Source organism: Pristis pectinata, chromosome 2 (genome assembly GCF_009764475.1).
Source record: "Pristis pectinata isolate sPriPec2 chromosome 2, sPriPec2.1.pri, whole genome shotgun sequence".
Classification (NCBI taxonomy): Eukaryota; Metazoa; Chordata; class Chondrichthyes; order Rhinopristiformes; family Pristidae; genus Pristis; species Pristis pectinata.
Genome location: NC_067406.1, coordinates 61,348,179 through 61,369,454, shown reverse-complemented (window position 1 = coordinate 61,369,454; position 21,276 = coordinate 61,348,179). Strand labels below are relative to the sequence as shown.

Here is a 21,276-nt window from a genome sequence, read left to right as displayed (position 1 = left end):
ACTAATGGAAATTTGATTGGATGTGTAAACGTTGCAAGCCCAATCAATTTCATCTGTTAATTCTAATTTGCTGGGAACCAATTTAAGTTTTTGGAATATGTGAAACAATAACATATGGGAGACAATATTCCCCCCACTTCTCCTCCCCCTTACCAACCCTCTGTATACCATCCTGGATGATGTTAAGTGTTAACATCGCAGTGCAACATTGGTTTCAGCCTTTTCTTTGGGCCATTAATTTGGGCATTCAGTTGTCATCCCAGAGAACTGATCACATGATCTCCATTGACAGTTCCTACGCATTATTGAGGTACTGTACTGATGGAATTACTATCATTGTGATAAGATGTTAACCCAAGATGTTTGGTAAAGATGTTAAGGGATATGGAACAAAAGGGGATAGGTAGAGTTGGAGTACAGATAATCCTCCTATTTTATTAAATGGTGGAACAGACTAATAGGACTGTATGGCACTGCCCCATACAATGAACAAAAATCAAGTCTTCATCAGTTCTGCTAAGTCCAGGAGTTTGAAGAATTTTTTATTCAACTGGTATGTCAGACTTAGCAAAGCCAGCTATCCAAAACTAACAAACATGTGGATTTGTGTCAAAATAGAAGAGTCAAAATACTTTTACGTAACATCATATTTAATTAAGACTAATGATCTGGTAATATTTGCCATCAATATCAGGCCTCCTCATGGTCACTTTCATTAGAATATTGAACAGAACAATCTTTTATTGATGATGCCATCATGTCCACAGTCTTTTTTTTGGGGTTCTCCTCTAAATCTGTCTTTATTGCCCCTGTGTTTGCTAGCTTCCATTCCAGCTCTGAAAAAAATAAGGAAATTACCAGTAGTGTGCATTAATTAGTCATGTCTTAAGGTATCTCACTTGGGATTGAAAATTAAAATCTCCGATAACTCAGAGTACTTTTATTTTTTGGACTAATATAGTAAAGTCAATATTTTGTATTATCACTGGAAAACAATTGATAGTATAAGACACAATCATGGTAAATAGATAAGTCTTAAACATCATTATGCAATACTTTCGAAGTTCATCTCAAGCCTAAGGTTTTTCCTACTTTGGAAGCAAGATGCAATATAGTTTTATAGATGCAGATGTAATCTCCGTACAGGGATATGAAGACCATCTCCAAGAGATGTTGTTACATTATGTCTTCGATTTTAACAGGAACAACATAATAATAATTTATTTAACAACCATACACAAAAAATATCCTTTTTTAAGAATGCTAGCTCATGATTTGCTGTTGTATTTCTCTCTGACTATAAATAATAGAATTTTGATCTTATTTAATGAAAATAATAACTTATAAAATGCTTTTGTATATTTATGACAATTGACAAAATATATTATTATCTTAGGTGATATACAAATTAATTCAATTTAGTTTATTCTAGGAATATTTTTTATACTTGCAATACTACATTTGTTGACCATCCCTAGTTACCATAAGGATATTAGGAAGCAACCATGTTATGTGGGACTAGAACACACTGTTGGTCAGTCCAGTTAAGAGCAATATTCATTACAGATATAACAAGTTTCATGCAATAACAACATGAAAGAGTGGAAAGGGTTGTCAGGATAGTGAAGAACAAAACAGATCTGTGAAAGGGAGAAGGTTGGTAAAAATCGGACCTGGGGTTATGAATTGAAATTGTTGGAGAATTGTGTGTCCAGAAGGATGGAAAGAGTCTAATCAAAATTTGAGGCGCTGTTGCTTTTCTTTTTATTGTTACAGTGCAGAAGACCAATGAGAGTCAGAGCAGAGGAAGGAGGGTGGAATAAAATGATAATCGATCAGAAGCTCAGGGTCATCCTTGTGGACTGAATAGATTTGCTCTGTAAAGTGCTCGGTGTAAAGTGTATGATCTCCCTAATCTAGTGCAAAGCACATTGTGAATGCCAAATACAGTACATTATAATGAAAGAAGCTCAAGGAAATCACTGTTTCATCTGAAGGAAGTCCTTAGTGAACTTAAAGGTGGGAAGTCAGGACATAATGAGGCAAGTGTCGCATTTCTTAGATTTACATGGGAAAGTGGTATGTAAAGGAAAGTAGGCATTGAGGGTGATGGAAGATAAGACCAGAATGTTGCAGTGAGAATGGTCCCAATGAGATCCTAAAAGGAACGTTGAGGAGAAGACAAGTCCATTTAGTCTGGTGGTGGCACCCTGCTAGATGTCGAAGAAATGACAGAGAATGAGCTATTGAAAGTGGAGAATAATCTGTTGAAAGTGGAGACTGATCTGCTGTAAGTGGAGGCTGGTGAGCTGAAAGGTTAGACAACAGTAACCTTGTTGTTCTGAGAGGGTTTGTAAGGGCTGAGGGCAAAAGTACAGGAAGTAGCACTGACACCATTAAGGACCTTGTCATTCATGGTGAATGATAATCCCTGATTGAGCAATAAGGCCGATTCACTGGAAATACTGGCGAGGAAGGTGGCACAGTCAGAACACCTGTGATGGATATAATGAAATGAGGACAGTGCAACAGTTCTTGCAGGAAGTGGGTGGGTGGAAGCGTAACCAAAGTAACAGCAGGAGTCAAAGGACTTAAGGGCACTAGTTTGCCAACTGTTCCCAAAAAATTGAGAAACTGTTCTTGATAAAGGGAAGGGAAGAGTCATAGTCCATCCATGTGAAGGCAAGGGTAGAAATTTGAAGCTAAGTTGACTGAATTTTCCATTCTAGGATGAGGGAAGGAAGAGTCACTAATCCTATCAAATTGAGCATTGAGGTATTGTATAGTCAGCAAGTTAATACAATCAACATTGTATCCAGTCTCCATTCTGCCTTTCCTATTGGTTCCATGGCCAGTTCCTGAACTCCGTGAATGTTTTTATATTTCTACATCCTTCACTTTGGAGCTTTGTTTTATTGGTAGCATTCTTGCCTGGATCAGGAGATGGAAGGAAGACTTCCAAGTAGTTCTATCAGTGAAGACCTAGCTCTGAATTCTGGACTGATATTCAGATACTTTTGTCAGATATTTGTGGATGCTTCCACCACATTCACCTATGAGCCTGACCCCTTACTGTATGGGTTGCAGGAGCCTATTATATCACATGTTCATCAGGCAGATTATCCAGTATGCTTACCTGATGAGGTGACTAGAGGTGAAAACCATTTTTGCTGATCAGGCCTCCTTTTAATATTTACAGAGAGCTGCCGGCACAAGAGCCAACCTTCTCATTAAGGCACAGAAATTATAGTGGGCCTACCACTACTTAAAGAGAAACCACATTTTCTAAAACTGGGATGCAATTTTATAAAGTGAATCCTGAAGCTGTTTTTGTCAGGTAAGGTAACTACAGTCATGGTTACAAAGTTATGAGCAGATGCTAGAACAAGATTTGCCAAAGCAAATTGCAATAGCAAAAAATGGCTGTTGATAATACAACCAACCACATAGCTCCCAGAACCTGGGAGCAATGCACCAAAAAATTCAGTGCCTTCACAAAAGCTGATATGCTAAGAGTTTCATTTATATTGTAGTATTCACAGTCTGAACCATGTCCCTCATCCTCCACATTACTGATTATTCTCCCTCTTTGTTTCTCATGCCTCTTCTCCAATCACAGCTGTACACTTCACTGTTCCTCTTTTTACTTCCACTCATACACTCAGTACCCGCTATCCTCATAACCATAATAGGAGCAACTTAGCAAGAATGTAGAGGGGGTCATTGACCTTGCATGTACTGAAACCAATAGATAAAGCTGCATTTGGCATTACTGGTGGAGAAGAAGCCAAGCAGTGTGTCAATTGACGAGAATCAAGGACATGTGGAATGTGAAGTAGGCAACCATAATGTCACAATGGCACTTATGTGCCAATTCAATTCCATTGCCAGTATTTAGTCAAATATTTTCTCCTGTCAGTGTTGATTTGGCAGAAAGTTGTCCTGTTTTGCACAACCACCTGGCTCAAAACCAGGAATAAAACCTACAAAATCCAAAGATTGCAATTATAACTCTAAGCAACAGTTAATGGTTCCTCTGGAGTTGTTAGGGTAGAACAATTTTAGTATGGTGACTTTGACAGAGTCCTTACTACTTGAATTTCTTCCTGAGTCTTTAAAAACAGGCCATCAAGGTGCCCAATCAAAATCAAATGGCACTGTAACATCTGTCATCCACTACTGACAGCTTGTCAATTCCACTTGTCCCTATTCTCCTTTCCCTAAGCCTTACTCACAGTCTCAGCCCCATAGGAAGAGAATCTTTGATGAGGCAATGTTGTGCTCCATGTTAAGCAGCCATGTATAGTGTATAAATTGGTGCCTTGGCTGAGTTTGACAAATAGAGGTATCTACATATGATGACGTATACAGGACTAGTGAGCAGGAGCAGGTACTTGTAGTAAGGAGGCAACTTGAGGAAGCCAACGGTCCTTTCCAAAGTCTGTTGGTGAATAGGAGAGAGCTGTAAGGTTCTGGGGTCCTCTGAGGAAAGGAAAATTTCTCACGGAAATAATCGATGAAATTGGGTAGAGGAAAACTTACCAATGTTCTTCCTCACCATGGCCGAGTGTGTGGAAGAATCAATTTCCAACCCATCAGCAGTCTGTTTTGGAAACAGCCACCTCCATAATTCTGCAGGTTTTAGATCTAAAGGAAGAATCTGTGTTCAGACTGTACAGCTTTGGTGGAAGCTCAAGTGGCTGCCATGGACTTTAGCCTATGTTTTACCTTAAGGTGGAAAATGTCAGTCCTGGAGAAGCAGATGTCCAACTTGATGGAGCAAATAGAGGCTGCCAAGGCACCTTTCATTTTCTGCCATCTCTCTCCTGTGCTGCAGGGGGAATGGCACGTGCTATCCTCTTTCAGGATGTCAGTTCTTCTGCTTCTTCTTATGGGGATGGGTTGAGCGAGCTGGGGCTTTTCTTGTTGGAGAGAAGGAGGATGAGAGGTGACTTGATAGAGGTGTACAAGATGATAAGAGGCATAGATCGAGTGGACAGTCAGAGACTTTTTCCCAGGGTGAAAATGGCTCACATGAGGGGGCATAATTTTAAGGTGATTGGAGGAAGGTGTAGGGGGGATGTCAGAGGCAAATTTTTTTGCACAGGGAGTGGTGGGTGCGTGGAATGCACTGCCAGCAGAGGTGGTGGAGGCTGATACATTAGGGACATTTAAGGGACTCTTAGATAGACACATGAATGATAGAAAAAATGGAGGGTTATGTGGGAGGGAAGGGTTAGATAGATGTTAGAGCAGGATAAAATGTCACCACAACATCATGGGCCAAAGGGCCTGTACCGTGCTGTAATGTTCTATGTTCACTACCCTTCAAAGTTCCTTCAAGCCAGGTGGCTCAGATGGCAACAGCAGCAGTTAAAGTGCTGTGGCATGTGGTGAGCTCTCATAGGATTGACTTCCTTTAGGTCTTTGGCCACAAACACCATAAGGATTCACACACGCGAAACAGTATCCTACCACCAGCTTTGCTTGATGTGATCTGTGGGTGTTGGTTGACTTAGAAAAATTTTCTTTAAGAACAGAGCTATGCATTTGGAAAGTCAAGAACTCACCACAATATTGCTTCCAACATTTAAAATTTGAACCCTTAGTACATCTGCTGTAGTGTAATGGCATGTCCACAAATCAACAGACTTCTGTATTTATGGGAATTTTGGTCCTTCGCAAAACAGAATGCTCATCGGTGTTTCCCAAGGGTCAATTTTAACGTCATCACTCTTTTCAGCATATGTAAAGAACCTTGATATGTGTGAAGGAAACAGCACCACAAAGTATGCAGATGATATAAAAACTGGCAAATAAATAACTTGTGATGAAGACTTCGTAATGATAAAGACATTTTAGTAAAAATAACAGGAGCACAATACAAAGAGTACAATGTGGAGAAGTATGAAGTGTTGTAGTTTGAAAGGGCTATAATGGAAATGGCATGATTGAAAAGATTTCAGGAAAAATGTAAAGGCCTTAGAAAAATAAGAGAAGAGCTTTTTCAAGATATTATCAAGCATAGAAGATTCCATTTAAGAGAGGTTTGGGAATATAGGATGGTTCTCCTTGAACCAGAGATTTAGAGTTCATACCAAATAAAAACTGAAAGATCATGAGTAAGTATGATAAATTATTAAAGGAGTTACGACTTCCCTGGTGAATAAGTGAGTTAATAAGGAGAGACCATTGCTTTAAAATGATTGACAAAAGATCTAGAGGAAAGACAAAGAGGAATTTGTTTTTACTCAGAGTAAAGTTGGGATCTGGAATCCCTGAAAAGATGTTGAAATTGATTCTATGTATAATTTTTTAAAATTGGACAGATCTTGGAGATGGGAAATTTATGCTATTAAAAACAAAGACAGAGACAAAAGATGACTGTTAGTTCAAAGAGCAAACACAGGTACAATAGGCTGAATTACCGCATTTAGTAAGTTTCTATGATTCCCTGATCAAGAAATCCAAATATTAAGGCAAATTGTGGTTCCATTAGATATAGATGCAGCAAGATTGTTATGGACAATGGCTCTTCGCTGTTTTACATGAAAAATAGGCACTTGAATAAGGTTCTGTTAGGAATTGTGTGTGTGTGTGTGTGTGTGTGTGTGTGTGTGTGTGTGTGTGTGTGTGTGTGTGTGTGTGTGTGTGTGTGTGTGTGTGCGCGTGCGTGTGCGCGTGCGTGCGTGTGTGTGTGCCTATGCACACATGCAATGCACCAGGATTCAACAGTCTGTCAACACTTATTATGGAGACTCCTGAATGAAAATGTTAGAAATTTGTCACTGTCAGTAAAACAATATTCCAACAAAGCCATATTGCTTCAGAAGTAGGGAGAAAGGCAGGGAAAAAGGGGGAGGAATGCTGACAAAATAAATACTTTCTTACATTTTTAATTGATAATATGGGTATAGTAACTATTGCCAAAGAACTAAAATTAAAACGTTTTACCTTCTGACTTCATATCAGGAGTTCCACATTCCACTCCAATAAACCTTGCCTTCAATTGACCCTCAAAATACACAAATATTGTTGGCAAATATTTGTCTGGGTAGTTAGGAATACAAATGTTTGCAATAGCCTTCATGAATTTTGCTTCTGGATATTTCTTAGCGAGCTGACCCAAATGATGATTGAGCAAAATGCACATCGGAATGCTGCAGTAATAATAGTAACAAAAAATGATTATCCAGTTCTGATTGTCTTAACATTTGATTTTACACATGCAAATGTAAATAGTTATGGGAGTAAATCTCTGAAGGAGTTCTCTGTTTTATCCATTGTAACTTCAGAGGAAAAGTTGCAAAAAATCCAGGAAAATTATATAAATTGTATTTATGTGTTTCTGTGCTTTTTCCCCCAAAGTTATGGAAAACAATCAGAAGAACCCCTTTTGGGATTCAATCAATAGAATTCACCCATGAGTCACAGTATGGGATAGCTTACCATATATGGTTTCTGTTTTAAAAAAAGTGAAACAATTTTCTCTAAGATAGTGTAGGTGTATCACAGGTAATAGATTATACCAAAGAAAAGGATAATGCAAGTTCTACTTTTCAATCTTATTCAGAAAATACTTTGTTTCTTTACATTTTTAACAATGATCCTCTTATTCTTCTCCAGTTATTTACACCAGCTTTTACTCACTTTTCCCAAGTACCAGAGAGGTAATTTTATCTTAGTCCTGCTTCTTTTGTAACTCCTTTTTTAAACCTCTAAGCCTTTCCATCTATTTTCAGATGTTTTTTTCGAAGGGCACCTCTTCATGAATTTGGTCATCTCTCTAACCTGCTAAATTTCTGCTTCTCCTCTGTGGTGTGCTTTGAGAAATTTATCATGCTAAAGGTAATATCTGCTTTAGTCTAAAGAGTTTCTGTCTTATTTCAGTCCTCACTTTCCTTTGGTAGTTTTTAAGGAGGTGACCTTAAGATTGAAGTTAAAAGACTCACATAACTTGCTTACTTTCTTCCAAATTTAGGTTCCTTGGTGTTCTCAAGTGACACCCTTTAAAACTTTGGCACCTAAGAACATCATCATGCGGTTAGGTTGCTCTAAGCAGAAGAAGTTAATACTGAGTCTGAAGATTGAAATAAATTCAGCCACATGAAAGATAACATTCATAAAGAGTCCTTTTATATAAAAAAACAATATATTACTGTGTTCTGCTTGGTTAACCCTATATGTATGTAGGGTTAACCAAGCAGAAAACAATAAACCAATCTTAAAATATTTTAAAATTAAAATCACTGAATTACTATATTATTAAAATCTAGAAAACAGAAAGCAAGGTAGTTCTGCACTGAGCTAACGATCAGCTGGATTACAAACCAGGCAGCAAAGTTACCGATAATAAATTATAATTTGAAGTGTCTCTTATAAAAAAATCCTAGAACCTATCAGTATTTTGGAATTCAGATTCTACATTTCTGCTATTTATATGTTTAGAGTGACCAGATAAAGCAAATTCCGTTTTTAGTACTTGAGGCTCAAAAATTTTTACTGGGATTGGAAGCTTAGATCCCATAACCACATATATTTTCTGTGAATGGTATAAAACAGGTACATTTCTTATAGCAGTTTGTTGGAGCATCATTACTTATACTTTGTCCTGCAACCTTTAGCTCAGAAATGTCTACTCACTAATTTCTATGAAGTGTGAGGTAGTGATAGTATGATGTAAGTAACAGGACATTTGAGACTTCAGTTTATCTCCTGAACCAGAGGTTTAAGAATTGAGAAATAAAGAGAGGTAGAGTATGAAATATGCTTCATGAATTAAAGCGGGAACAGTAAAAACACAAAGGGATGGAATGAAAGATTGAGTTGAGGGAGAAATAGAGAGAAAAGGGAAATCCAATGGCAGTTCATGTCTTGAAGATATGAGAACACACACTTCTAACTTTCCTTCTTCTGGGAAAGAGGTTAATTCCCAGTCATTAACAATGAATGCATTGTGCAAAGCATACTTGCACTATTAATTATACGATTTATCTTTCTGTGGCAAGTTTAATGGATATTTAATGTGCACATGCAGTAACTTAACAGAAATTGTGGAAAGGCAGTGGATAATATGCCATTTTCATGAAGTTAATGGCAGAACAGCACAAATTACCCAGTACATATAGCAATTCACAGTTTGGAACATATCTCTTTCTGCCCATGTTTCTGGATTATTTTACATGATGCATATTGTTTTCATGCTGTAATTTTTTAGTAATATCTGAGTCTTTAAAACTTAGTGCTGTTTATGAAAGAAGTCTAGCTGTGTGAAAGGATGTAAACAAAAATATGCCATTTCTCTCATTATTATTCAAATCATTTTAAATGTGCAAGAGAGTTGAAGTAATGTTTGTAGCCTTGGAATTTGAAGCCATGATGGAAGTTAAGTATTCCTGAAATTCTAATTAGCTTCTTATTGCTACAAAAGCAGTCTATTTTTGATTTTTCTTGGTCTGGTCTCACAATGGGGTTGCAAATGCTCTTTTCGACTTTTGTGCACTGATTGATAAGTTCACGTTAAATCCTTGCCTTTATTATTTCAACAGAGTTTCATCCTTGAAAAGCTCAATACAGGTCACATACAATGGATACATGTACTGCAGGCAGTGGTATTAAATCATGAAAGTCTTATTTCTTTGTTCTGCTGCAGCGGTTCCTTTCCTGGTAACATAAATAACATTTTCTGTCTGATGTGACAGCTGTGCAATAAAGATCATCAATAGACTCCTTCTTCAATCCAGGATGAATTGGATAAATGCCTGATCCATGACTCAAAACTAAGTAATGTATATTTATTTCATCAAATTTACTTAGGAGTAATTATAACTACCACAAACCACACTTAATCCATCTTCTGCTTCTTGAAATCATTGGGATATTTCTCTTCAACCTTTACTTTTGTATTGCTTTGTACTTTATTTCCTCTGTCCTTATCTCTGATTGAATTTTGACATTTCCTGGTCTGTCAGTGATGTCAGTGTCATGAAGTATATTCACTGCTATAACTGATATACCCTGGGAAATCTATCCTTCCAAAAACATCTATTCATCCCTTTCTCCTTTTTAGGCAGTGCCTCAGGATTGAAGATGATTTAGTTCCACTCCACCTTTTTTGGGTTCTGAGGTTGCTTATGAAGGTAATGTGGAATCACGCACACTTCTGCAGTTGGGATAGGAGGTGGGTTGTTTGTGAGATTGTTTGTCTGTTCCTTCCACCACTTACGTAGAGCCCCTGTGTGCTCCAGATGCATGGTCTTAAAGGGTCTCAATACCATCCCTATTGCTCCTTCTCCTTCTCCACTTTGAGTCAGTGGAGATGTTGCACTTCTTCAAGGAAACTTTGAGCGCATCCTTGAATCTTTTCTTCTGTCCCCCTGGTAATTTTTTCCTGAGATCTCAGAATAACATATCTGTTTCAGGACTCTGATATTGCAATGTGCAAATTCTCAGTCATGGAAATAAAAGCCTTCTGTTCAGCAGAATGAGACTCCAGATAAATTCACCCTGATTAACCCCAACAAAATCATTTTAAAATGCATGAGAATACATGCATAAGAATCACAGTTTTTGGCACTTCAGTAGAAGAGCAGCAAGTTCCTGATCTAAGCAGCTGGCTTCCCTTCTCTTGTACGCATTTAAAATCCATTAAAAAATTGAGTCTGCATTGCAGGACCGGAACTTTGGTGGAACAGAAATTAGCCATCGACATCATGTCCTCTACTGAAATAGGAGGCTGTTATATCTACTGGTTCCATTCCCTGTCAGCAGATCAGCTGTTCCACCAAACAGGGTTTGCAGAGATTCCTATGTTTGCAAATGTTAGTCTTGAAGTTAGAAAGAGAAAATGTAAAAATACTCTCATCTCTAAAACACAGTAACATTAATTTCCTGTGTTGGAACTGTGTGGTTTGTTTTATTAATGTGGGACAATATATAACAAAAAACTTGCAGGAGCAAATAGGAATAAGTAGAGACAATGGTAAAATGTCAAAATTAAAGGCTCTTTCTGAATGCATGAACTATTCAAATATTTAAGACAAAAATTTGCCTGAAAAAATGGTAACTGAAACGTACTTATGCATCTATTGACAGTGAAAGTGCTTTGTTGTATTTTGAAATGTTTAATAAATAAGGGCAGGATAACCTTTTGGCAAATCTATTAGTGCTTTTTTGAAGGCTAAGTGTCTCCTAAGCTTTGCTAAACACACTAACGTGCTATTGCAACATTTGTTCTATTTTAGAGTTCACATTGTTCCAATCAATAATGCCTTTTGACATCCAACAAATCTAATTCTAATAGGTTAATTATTTATTCTGTTGTTTACTTCACCACATATTCCATTGAAGAAATATTATTTTGAACTGCTTTGTGGAATATCTTCTGCAAGCAAGACCCCAAGCATCATTTTATTCTTGTCCACACCCACACCTCCTATGTGATTCCAATAAAGTGCAGAATAAGCTCAAAGAACAGTACCACGTTTTCCAATTAGGTTCATTATGTCCTCGTGGACCCGATAGTGAGTTCAACAATTTCTGATAATCAGCATTTTTATTTTGGATTTCCAGCATTATTCACTTGTGGTTATTTCAGATAATGATTCTACTTCTCCTATTCACACTTCCTCCAGACCAATTTTCTGCTTATTTATGTTTCTCATACTACCTTCTTTCAGCTTGCACTATAACAACTCACACCTTACTTACTAATACAAACCTTTCTTTTTTTCTCGCCTCTCCTCCTCACCTTCACTACATATTGAAATCCATTTATCTCTAACTTTTCCTACTTCTAATGAAAGGCCATTAACCTCAAATATTAACTCCATTTATTTTCTACTGGTGTTGCCCAAAGTTGAGTATTTCCAGCATTTTCTGTTTTATATTGTGAGCACAACCTTCGAAAAACTTCCAAATTATTAATATTTACCAACAAAATATTATTCTTGATCTTACAGTATTGTTCCGTAATTTGAAGCATTGTAAAAATATTGGTGTTCTTTTCTTGAGTGAACAAAAATATTCCCACACCATTTAATAGTAATATACATGAAGTGGGACGTTATGGTTTGTAGTTGCATGTTTGTTGCATGTTGAAACTTTGTAAGTTGGTAACACAACTTAAATGACTGAGGATTGATTGACTACGTACCCAGGTCTATAAAGGTGAAGTATGACCCATATATCTTCTCCGGCATAAGTAATTTGTTTTACGTACTCATCTCCTTGGAGTTCAGCCAACTCACCAAATCTGCTTTTTCTCTGTGCAGCTTGCCATTCTGCCACTCTCTGGCGTCTAAAACACAAAGGTGACTTATTTTCAATGTGGAACTCATATCTACAAATCTACAAAGTGCAATAACAGATCATAACTGCAGTTCCCATTTTCCAAATCTTTCACTTTAAGTACCCGAACAAATGGGTCCCACTGTCCTGATATAATTATAATGGTCTGCTTCCTGTTCAAGCTTAAGGACACAGACTGTCCTAAATTTGAGTGATGTAAATTTTCCTATAGAAGGGGCAAGTTGCTGGTACTTGTAAGTGTGCCGCAGCAGTGCCAACTATGATGTATCATTGTAAGGCATGGCAGTCAAAGGATATCCTCAAGGTTCTTCATAGGCCATAGAAACAAGGTAGAGTGGCCAAAAGTGTGGGAATTTTTTGTGGTTAGTATCTCTCAACCCTAACAGTACAGTTCATGTTTGACTCAGATAGTGTTCAACCCAATACGAGGCCCGTGGATTCTAAGTTCAGTACAAGCATATCCATGACATACCAGGTTGTCCTTACTGTATCCCCCGATGTACATTCTCAATTATTTTTCTAGCAGTAGGAACTATTTGCTACTGCACTATTTTTACATGTTCATGTTCATAGCTCTTCTGTATTAGTCCTTTAATTCCTTCCAAAGTCCCATTATAGTACTTTTACATTTGTGTTCATAAACATCATTACATCAACCACTGTAATGCCTGAATTAAAACTCCATTGAACTATAATTCCTCATAAGCATGCATGCTATATACAAGGATAATATTACAAATCCCTACCTCCAATTAAAATCAGAAAATTGAGGGGGAAGCACCTAAATTCCAGACATTTTTTCCAGTGGGTGAACCTCCACATAAAGTGCCCCTGAGTAAAGTTGACCCCCTAAGTTCACCATTTGTGGTTATGTAAGCATGCTTGCCCAGAAATTCTAATGTATTCTAATTGGCATGTTAGGTAGTCTTAACAGTGGTGTGACAATGACCGTTTTGGTTGTGGTTCCAACACTGCAAATGTCAGTAGAGCATTGCAACTGTTTGTGAATTAAAGTTAATCAGGGTCCAGGAGGGTGGGTGAGTAGAGAGAAAGGCGTTCAGTTTCTGGGACTAGTTAGGGCCTTGAGTTAGGAAGGGATGGATGTAATAATGCCAGCAATGAAGCTCAGGTAATCGGGTCAGACCAGGGTTCAGGTAAGCAGCAGATGGCTGGAGATCACAGTCTCCATCAGGGGTTTGGGGGGATTGTTGGGTCATGTGCCAAAGCAGATTAGTGGGAGATCAGTGAGTGGGATTATAGGGAATGGAGGGGAGGAGGTTTTCAGTGCCTTTAGGTGATGATGTATGGTGATTGCTGTGTGAATTTTCAAAAATGGATTCTTAACAGGTAAAGTTCCTTCCAAAGTAGATGGACAGTGTATTGGCTACCTTACTCCTAGTCTTCCAAATTTCTCTTTGACCCTTTTAAAACTTATGCATACACTACTAGAACTGTATGAAAGTGGGATATATTAATAGACCTTGATCTGCAGATACACAATACCCAGTGTGTAAATCAAAAGAGATCCCTTCAGTGTTGCAGCTGTTTAGAATTCATTGTGCTAACCTGTACATTTCAATAGCACGTTCATCCTCCTCATCAAACTCATCCTCTGCTTCCTTCAGCTCTGCAAGATTCATCCGTTCATAAGGTTTAACTGTGAGAAGCAGATGTTCGGAAATAATACATCAGTGTGTATAATTACTGAATGATTTTGCTTTGACATTGGGTGCCAACAGTACATTGGTAACATATGGGTCCACAACAGGAACATTGCTCAAAACATTACAATAATTTTGCCAGAAGTAAGGTGGAAGACTATTTGTGGAGTAAGTAGGGTTTCCATTGACAAACTTATTGTGACAGAGTGGAAGCACTTCTAACCATGTTGTGGTCGGAAAATCATCCCTGGACAAATACATTTCTGATGTAAATAAAAAAACTGCACATGTTGGAAATCTAAAACAAAAACAGAAAGTTGTTCTGAAATAGGGCCCAACCTGAAACATTAACATTATGGCTCCTCACACAGATGCCTGATCTGCTGAGTACTTCCAGCATTTTCAATGTTGTTTAAATTTCTAATATAGATCTGGAGACATTGTGAACTGCTAACCTTACGTCATGTTCTTAGGTCTTCTTGTTTTTTATTGTTCAGAATAAATATTATAATGGGGCTTCGTGTATGTTCCATTGCTATTGTTATAATCCACATTAAAAACAATCCTCTGCTTGTCAAAAAGAATTAATATAAATTAAGTTGTATTAGCTGGACAGAGATAGAGTATCAATTTACTATTGGATAATAACACTGTACAGTTAATTCCGTTTGATGAGTGGAGTATTTATCAAATTGTCAGAAAAATTAGCAACCAGTAAGGATGTTAATTTTTGTCTTTGTTGTAATAGAAATTTGATGAATAATGTTGTCCATTTCCTCTTGCTTCAATTTGGTAGAGTAATGGATTAAAACTATTCATGAATTACTCAGATATTGTGCTGAAATTGGTTATCATATTTCACAACTTTTGATCTACTTTCTGCAAATTAAGCAGAATAACAGTTAACTTAAAAATGGTGTTTTGAAGCGTACTACATACATCTACACATTGTTTAAAGAAGCTATGAAATTTTAGTTAATTAAAATCCTAATACACAGTTCCTATATTGTTTTCCCATACATTATAAATAATAATCAATTATTCTGATGACTCACTAAGTGAAAAATATCCTAAAACAACTCTCTTGAAGAATCTTTGTTTCTTTTCTGTTATTGAATGGGAGGAAGTGAGGTGCAGAGATTAGAAAGTCAATCAGATTCAGAAAAGCTTCCTGCAGAATGGAATGTGGAAGAAACATACCACCCATGGAAGTGGAGAAGCATTGTGTACTAATTATTGCATAGTTATGCAAAAAAACATTTATATGTGAATAAGTGATTCTAATAATAATTGCTCTGAATATTCACAATGCTATGAAATAAAAGAACTTAATACATTTCAGACTCTCCACAGCTCACTATCAGTGAAATGAAATCACATATGGAGAAGATATTTATAAAAAAAGGTCCAGGTCACTTCGCAAAAGGTTTTTATGGTTACATTCCTAGACTACACAATGTAGGTTTAGGACGATTTAAATCAGCATTCGTAAAGGTATAATTCCGCCTGAAATTGAATTGGGATTGTCCAAGAGCACAGAACACAAGAAGATTTCCATGGTCAGCTGGTGCAGGCAGGCTGTACAATCATGATCGAATTGAATTCAGCATTAGTGGCTATGTTTTCAGAATGTTCACTACTAGCTTTGGTTATTCAATAACAATTCAAAGCAGCTCAATTTTCAATTCACTAATGCGTTTCTAAGTGCTACTTTGGAATTGCTTGTATTTGATCTATTTATTTATGTGTATTTTATTTACTCATTTATTTATGGGTATTTTATTTACTCAGTGTACCATTATTCCATTTTGTATGGGTACTTTTCATAAAGACACTTTCTTTTAATGCTTCACTGGAGATGTAATTAGTACTGCATTTTCTTTAAAGAAAGTATATTACAATAAGTTTTAGCAGTGGTTTTACTGCATACAGTATAGGCTTCTGCCTTGTCACAATTCTAATAACTGTATGTCTTTACATGCTCAGGTAAAATTAAACCATCACCTTTTGCTTCCTCCTGTAAACGTAAAACCATTTCTTCAACTTCATCCCTTGGTTGCTCTTTTGGAGGGATAATGCCAAAACTTCGCAAGACATCATTCCATTCAGTATCTTCATTGGGATCCTATAGGAAAGGAAAATTCTGATTTCTGTTTCAAATTACCAACCATTACTCAGACAATAAGTTTATATCTTTGCACAATGTGGATATAGAAAGACTATTCATAAATAACATAAACAAAAACAAGCATGTGAATTATGAGCAGCACTCAACCCCTCCAGCCTGTTCAGCCATTTAAAAGGATCACAGCTGATGTGATTGTAACCTCAGCTCCGCATTCCCATCTACCTGTGGTAGCATTTCACCCTTGCTTAACAAATATCCATCTACATCTGTCTTAAGACTCTGGTTCCACTGCTCTTTGAGGAAGAGAGTTCCAAAGGCTCACAGTCCTCTGAGGGAAAAAAATCATCTCATCTCTGGCTTAACTGAACAACCACTTAGAATGTAGAACAGTACAGTACAGGAACAGACACTTTGGCCCACCATGTTGTGCCAAACTATTTAAGCTAATAACACCTAATTAAACTAATCCCTTCTGCCTGCACTTATTTTTAAACAGTGACAATTTAGTTCTAGGTTCTCCCACGGCAGGAAATATCCTTTCCACTCTCATGTGCCCTGTCTCATTTCTAAACTCTGGTGGATACAAGTTGAGCCTATTAAAGTTTTCCTCAGAAGACAACCTACCCATTCCAAGTATTAGTCCAGTTAATCTTCTCTGAACTGCTTTCAACTCTTTAACATCCTTACACAGTACTCCAGATGTGATACCACAGGGACCAATACAGTAAATCTCCAACACCCACAAGGCTTTGTTGGCACCAGACTGGCAGATTTTCCAGACTATTAGTTATTAGTCTTATTAATACAGTAAAATTCTGATGATTCAGTGTCTGATTGTTCAAAAGTCCTGATGGTTTGGCATATGGCTCACTCACTTGTCCCAAATGTGAGCTGGGGTGCAGCCAGAGGTCCAGAGTGCAGCCGGGAATGGGCTCCAGCCTGTGGGCCAGGTGTGCCGCCAGATGTGTGGTCAGAGCCACGTTTGGCACCTGGAACACAGGGGTCAGGAACGTGGGTAGGTTTGTGGCTGGAGCCAGGGTCCAGAGTAATTATATGTTTCCCACTCCCTTTAAACTCACTGGGTTCACTGTAGAGTTTACTATACCACTGTGTAACAAGTTTTAAAAAAGTGAAATAAAAGTGTGCTTGGATATTAATTGAAATAACATCCAGTAATCTGGAAGATCTGCTAATCCAGCACTACTGAAGACCCAAAAGCGCTAGAGTTTCAGAGTTTTACTGTAACTGAGGCATAATCTCCCAATTTATATATTCAATGCCCCTAGCAAAAAACAATCACCTTCTGCTGGCTCTCCTAAGTATTTGCATTATACAGCATCTGCAGAATTTCTTGTGTCTGCATTATCTCTATACTGGCCACTTACAAATCATACACCAGGGCACCCAGATCACTCTGCATCACAGATCTCTGGAGTCACTCACCATTTTGATAATAAATTTCTGTCTTATTTTTCCCGCCAAAATAGACAATTACACATTTTCCCACATTATACTCCATTTTCCAGAAACCTATCTTAACTTAAACCTATCTATATCCCTTTGTAGCCTCCTTATGTCCTCTTCATCACTTACTTCCTGACCTACCTTTGTGTCATCAGGATGCTTAGCAACCACACCTTCATTGCCTTCATCCAATTTATTTAAACAAATAGTAAAAAGTTGTGCCCTCCCCAGCACCATCCCCTGTGGCACACCACTCTTTGTACCCTCCCAACCAAAATAAAAGGCCCATCTATGCTCTTTGTTTCCTGTTTGTCAGTTAAATTTCTATCCACACCAATATGTTGCCTCCTAAACCATGATTTTCTGCAATATCATTTGATGCAGCACTTTATCAAATACCCACTAGAAATCTAAGTAGAGTTAATTCACTGGTTCCCCTCTTAATCCATAGTGCACGTAGCTTCTTCAAAGAACAACAGTGTTGGTCAAACACAAGTTCTCTTCCACAAAACCATGATCGCTTTGCCTGATAACCTTGATTTTTTCGAACCTCCCTGATGTAATGTTTTTTAATTAATCATAAGTTTTAAGTTAGCATTGTTCTGAGCAATTTCAAAATATGAAAGGAATATGTAGTACCTGCTTCTTAGGTGCAAGTCCCACAGAAAAGATATTTTTCCCCAGACTAAATAATGCAAGTGAGCATTTCCTGTTGAAATCTAGCCCATTGGGAAATTGGAGCCAGGACTTCTGGTTATGGTCCATAGAAGTGCGTCTGACAATTTCCTGGCATCAGAAATGTAACTAATGATATGTTCCCATGCACAGTGACCACTTCCTTGAAAAAGTGCAACAGTTCCATTAACCCTGGGAATCCCTGATCACTCAAACTGGAGAAGGAACACTGGGGAAGGCATTGGGAAACTCGAGTCCACAGAAGAATGGGAAATGGGAGAAAGATTAGGCCAGTTGGTCCTTTAGCTTGCTCCACCATTCAATATGGTCATGGATGATCCTCTATCTCAATACCATATTTGTGTTGTCTTCCCATAACACTTGATGCCTTTTGTGTCTAGATTTCTATCTACTTAAAAATATTCAGACTTGGCTTCCACTTCCTTTTGTGGAAAAGAACTCTGCATTTTCAGCACCCTCATCCCAGCCCTAAGTGTCTTACTTTATATCCTATGACCCCTTGTCCTGGACCCCCCAGCCAAGGGAAACATTGGACCCTGTCCAGTCCGTAGCACAGCATTAATGACAGAATGCATGTTAGAGCTACCTGCCTATCAAAGACTACCTGCAGCACCTGTGGCAAAGTCCATGGGTCCCACATTGGTCTTATCCGCCACCTTAGGACCCACATAACGGGAGTGGAAGCAAATCATACTCAGCCCTGTATGACTGCCTAAGGAGAAGAATGTTCCCCAAAGATACCTGGCTTTCTGATATCCTGTTATCCTACAAGTTAGAAGGTTGCCCGGTGGGAGAAGAAGTAATGCTTTAAACTTAATAGGAACTCAGCAGCCCATGTCTTCAAATCATCCCCATGCCGTCCTTGCTAGTAATTATTTTGACCTATAGCTCTAAAGTAGACGCTGATTCACATCTGCACTCCTCGAAATGGTTATCACCATCTACCAATAGGAACTTTTCTCTCAGCGTGTTATGACTTCCTTTAGGTTATTTTAATTTTACTCTTGGTGTCATCAAACCATCATTATGTTTATTCAGTTATGGAAACTACCTGTTTTGCCTTTACATGAGATCAGAAATGTTATGATCTGGCAGTAAGTTGGACTGTATCAGACTTGTACAAGAAGTCTGAATAATCTATTATAGCTATGTATTGCTATTTACAGATATTTACCTCCAAAGATGCAAGTCTCATTCTACAAACCACAAAGTGACAACTGCACAGCAGAGTTGAAACTAAGCTAATACAGGCCAGTACAGTGTGCTGGTAAGAAAGTAGCTGATGCAGTCAGTACAAGTAGGCTAAATTGGCAATGTTAGCAAATCAATCACATTGGTGAGAAATTTATGTACCTTTCACCGCTGCTGAGCAGTTATGATGAAGATTAAAAAAAAGCAAATGTTACTGCAGGTCAGAGTTAACTACTTTAAATGTTGTCTTTGGAATTCTTTTATAAACTGATCCTGAATGCAAAGAAAAATCATGTGATTTGGAATTTATAAGTATACAGGTCTTGTTCAAACCATTTCTTTGCACATTGGAAAATACTTGTAAGTCATGGAACATCAAAATCTGTTCCTTTCTGGGGGTCACCCATTTCCAGAAACTTTATTTTTAATTTAGAGTTGTCTAGCATTCATGAACTAATCGCTTTTTCCAGGAATGCATATGCTGAACTTCAATCCACAAGCATTCAAATAAAAAGATAGTCCTATTAAGAAGTTGTATATACATTCATTTTATTTTTCTTTGTTAAAATATAATTCTACTTTAACATTTTTTTCTACAGAATGGGTTTTCATCTGCTATTTTATTTACTTCTTATCAAGTATTTGGAATGTTAATGTTCATGAAAATATTTTCCATTCCTTCATAGCAACTACTTTCAGCATCAAATAATGTTGGCTCAAGTGACCTCACTCAAGTTAGGTGCTGGACAAAGTTCAGCACACCCTCCTAATTCTGTCTACCATGGAGGTTAAAATTAACTATTCCAATTTCACCTTAATAGGTTCTTAAAATACAGATTCTAGCATGGGACAGCAGTCTTCCAGCTGCAACCCAAGGTGGGCAGAAGATACATCAGTCTCCTCGTGAGAAGCAACAGTCTAATGTGAGAAGCAACAGTCTAACGTAAGAAGCATGATGTTGGCCACTGGTGAGCACAAAAGGTTGTATGTCAGTATTCACAAAAGTAGTTTGGAGAATGTTTTTGAAAACCCCACAGTCAAGTAAGAGGAAAACTAGGAACCTAAACTTTAATTTTGGGACCCAGAAAATATATCCTTCTCCTGAGCCAATGAGGAAGTCAGATAAAGGATAAACACCTATTTTTGTGGCTCCGATCCCAACTACTTCGTGTAAAAACATACTTAAAGTAAAATCAGAAAATGTTGAAAATTCTGTTTCCATTGCAGATTTCCAACATCTACAGGCATTTTGCTTTTTTCTTCATCATCTCTCCATGCTGCATGGACCTAGTGGAAAAAAGCACTTCCCTACCCAATGAGGCTTTAGTCAGGACCCTGTCATTGGATCCTGATCTGCAAACCTAGAAAAGAACCCATTGGGTTATACTTTGTCCACTCAGGAGACGGTGGCACCTTTGGTAGGAGCTGCAGGCAATTGTAACAGCTCACCGTCACACTTTGTCAACCATAGAAGCTAAAATGACCTCTTTTTGCTCAAAAAGCAACTCTGTGGAATAATGGTAACAACTGTATTTCATTTAACATCCATCTGATATTTCTCAATTAATTGTCAATTCAATGTTACAGTCATCCTCTTCTCAGGCCGTGGACCCAAATATTTCATTTTATAATGCCTATCAAAAGGGGATGTTTTCTATCCTGCTTGTCCAAGCAACATTCAAACCCAGACTGAAGAGATCAAAGGATAGTATTGTGTTCCAATGCACCATTCAGTGCTTCTGACTTGATTTTAGAATATCTAAGAAGTTTTGTTACCTGCATGGTTCCTTTGTTTTTTTCCTCCTGAAAGAGTCATGCACAGTAGAA

General features: G+C 37.7%; 1 protein-coding gene across 1 annotated transcript; it reads right to left on the bottom strand.

Annotated features, from left to right (window-relative positions):
* Window positions 1–690: 690 nt before the first annotated feature.
* LOC127583848 (phosducin-like protein 2) lies at window positions 691–17,799 on the bottom strand. Its single transcript, XM_052040237.1, has 6 exons — window positions 17,704–17,799; window positions 15,975–16,095; window positions 13,876–13,966; window positions 12,155–12,298; window positions 6,955–7,160; window positions 691–836 (listed from the first exon to the last, which is right to left on the bottom strand). Exons 1-6 carry the CDS (start codon window positions 17,797–17,799, stop codon window positions 691–693), a joined length of 804 nt encoding a protein of 267 aa, XP_051896197.1.
* Between the last annotated feature and the right edge of the window lie 3,477 nt (window positions 17,800–21,276).

Coding starts and splice junctions, on each gene's coding strand:
- LOC127583848 (XM_052040237.1), bottom strand. CDS start 17,799: ATGGTGCTGGGGAGGGCACAACTTTTTACTATTTGTTTAAATAAATTG. Junction 16,096..17,703: donor AGCATCCTGATGACACAAAG/GTAGGTCAGGAA, acceptor CCTTTCCTATAG/GATCCCAATGAAGATACTGA. Junction 837..6,954: donor TCCTGATATGAAGTCAGAAG/GTAAAACGTTTT, acceptor TATTTTTTTCAG/AGCTGGAATGGAAGCTAGCA.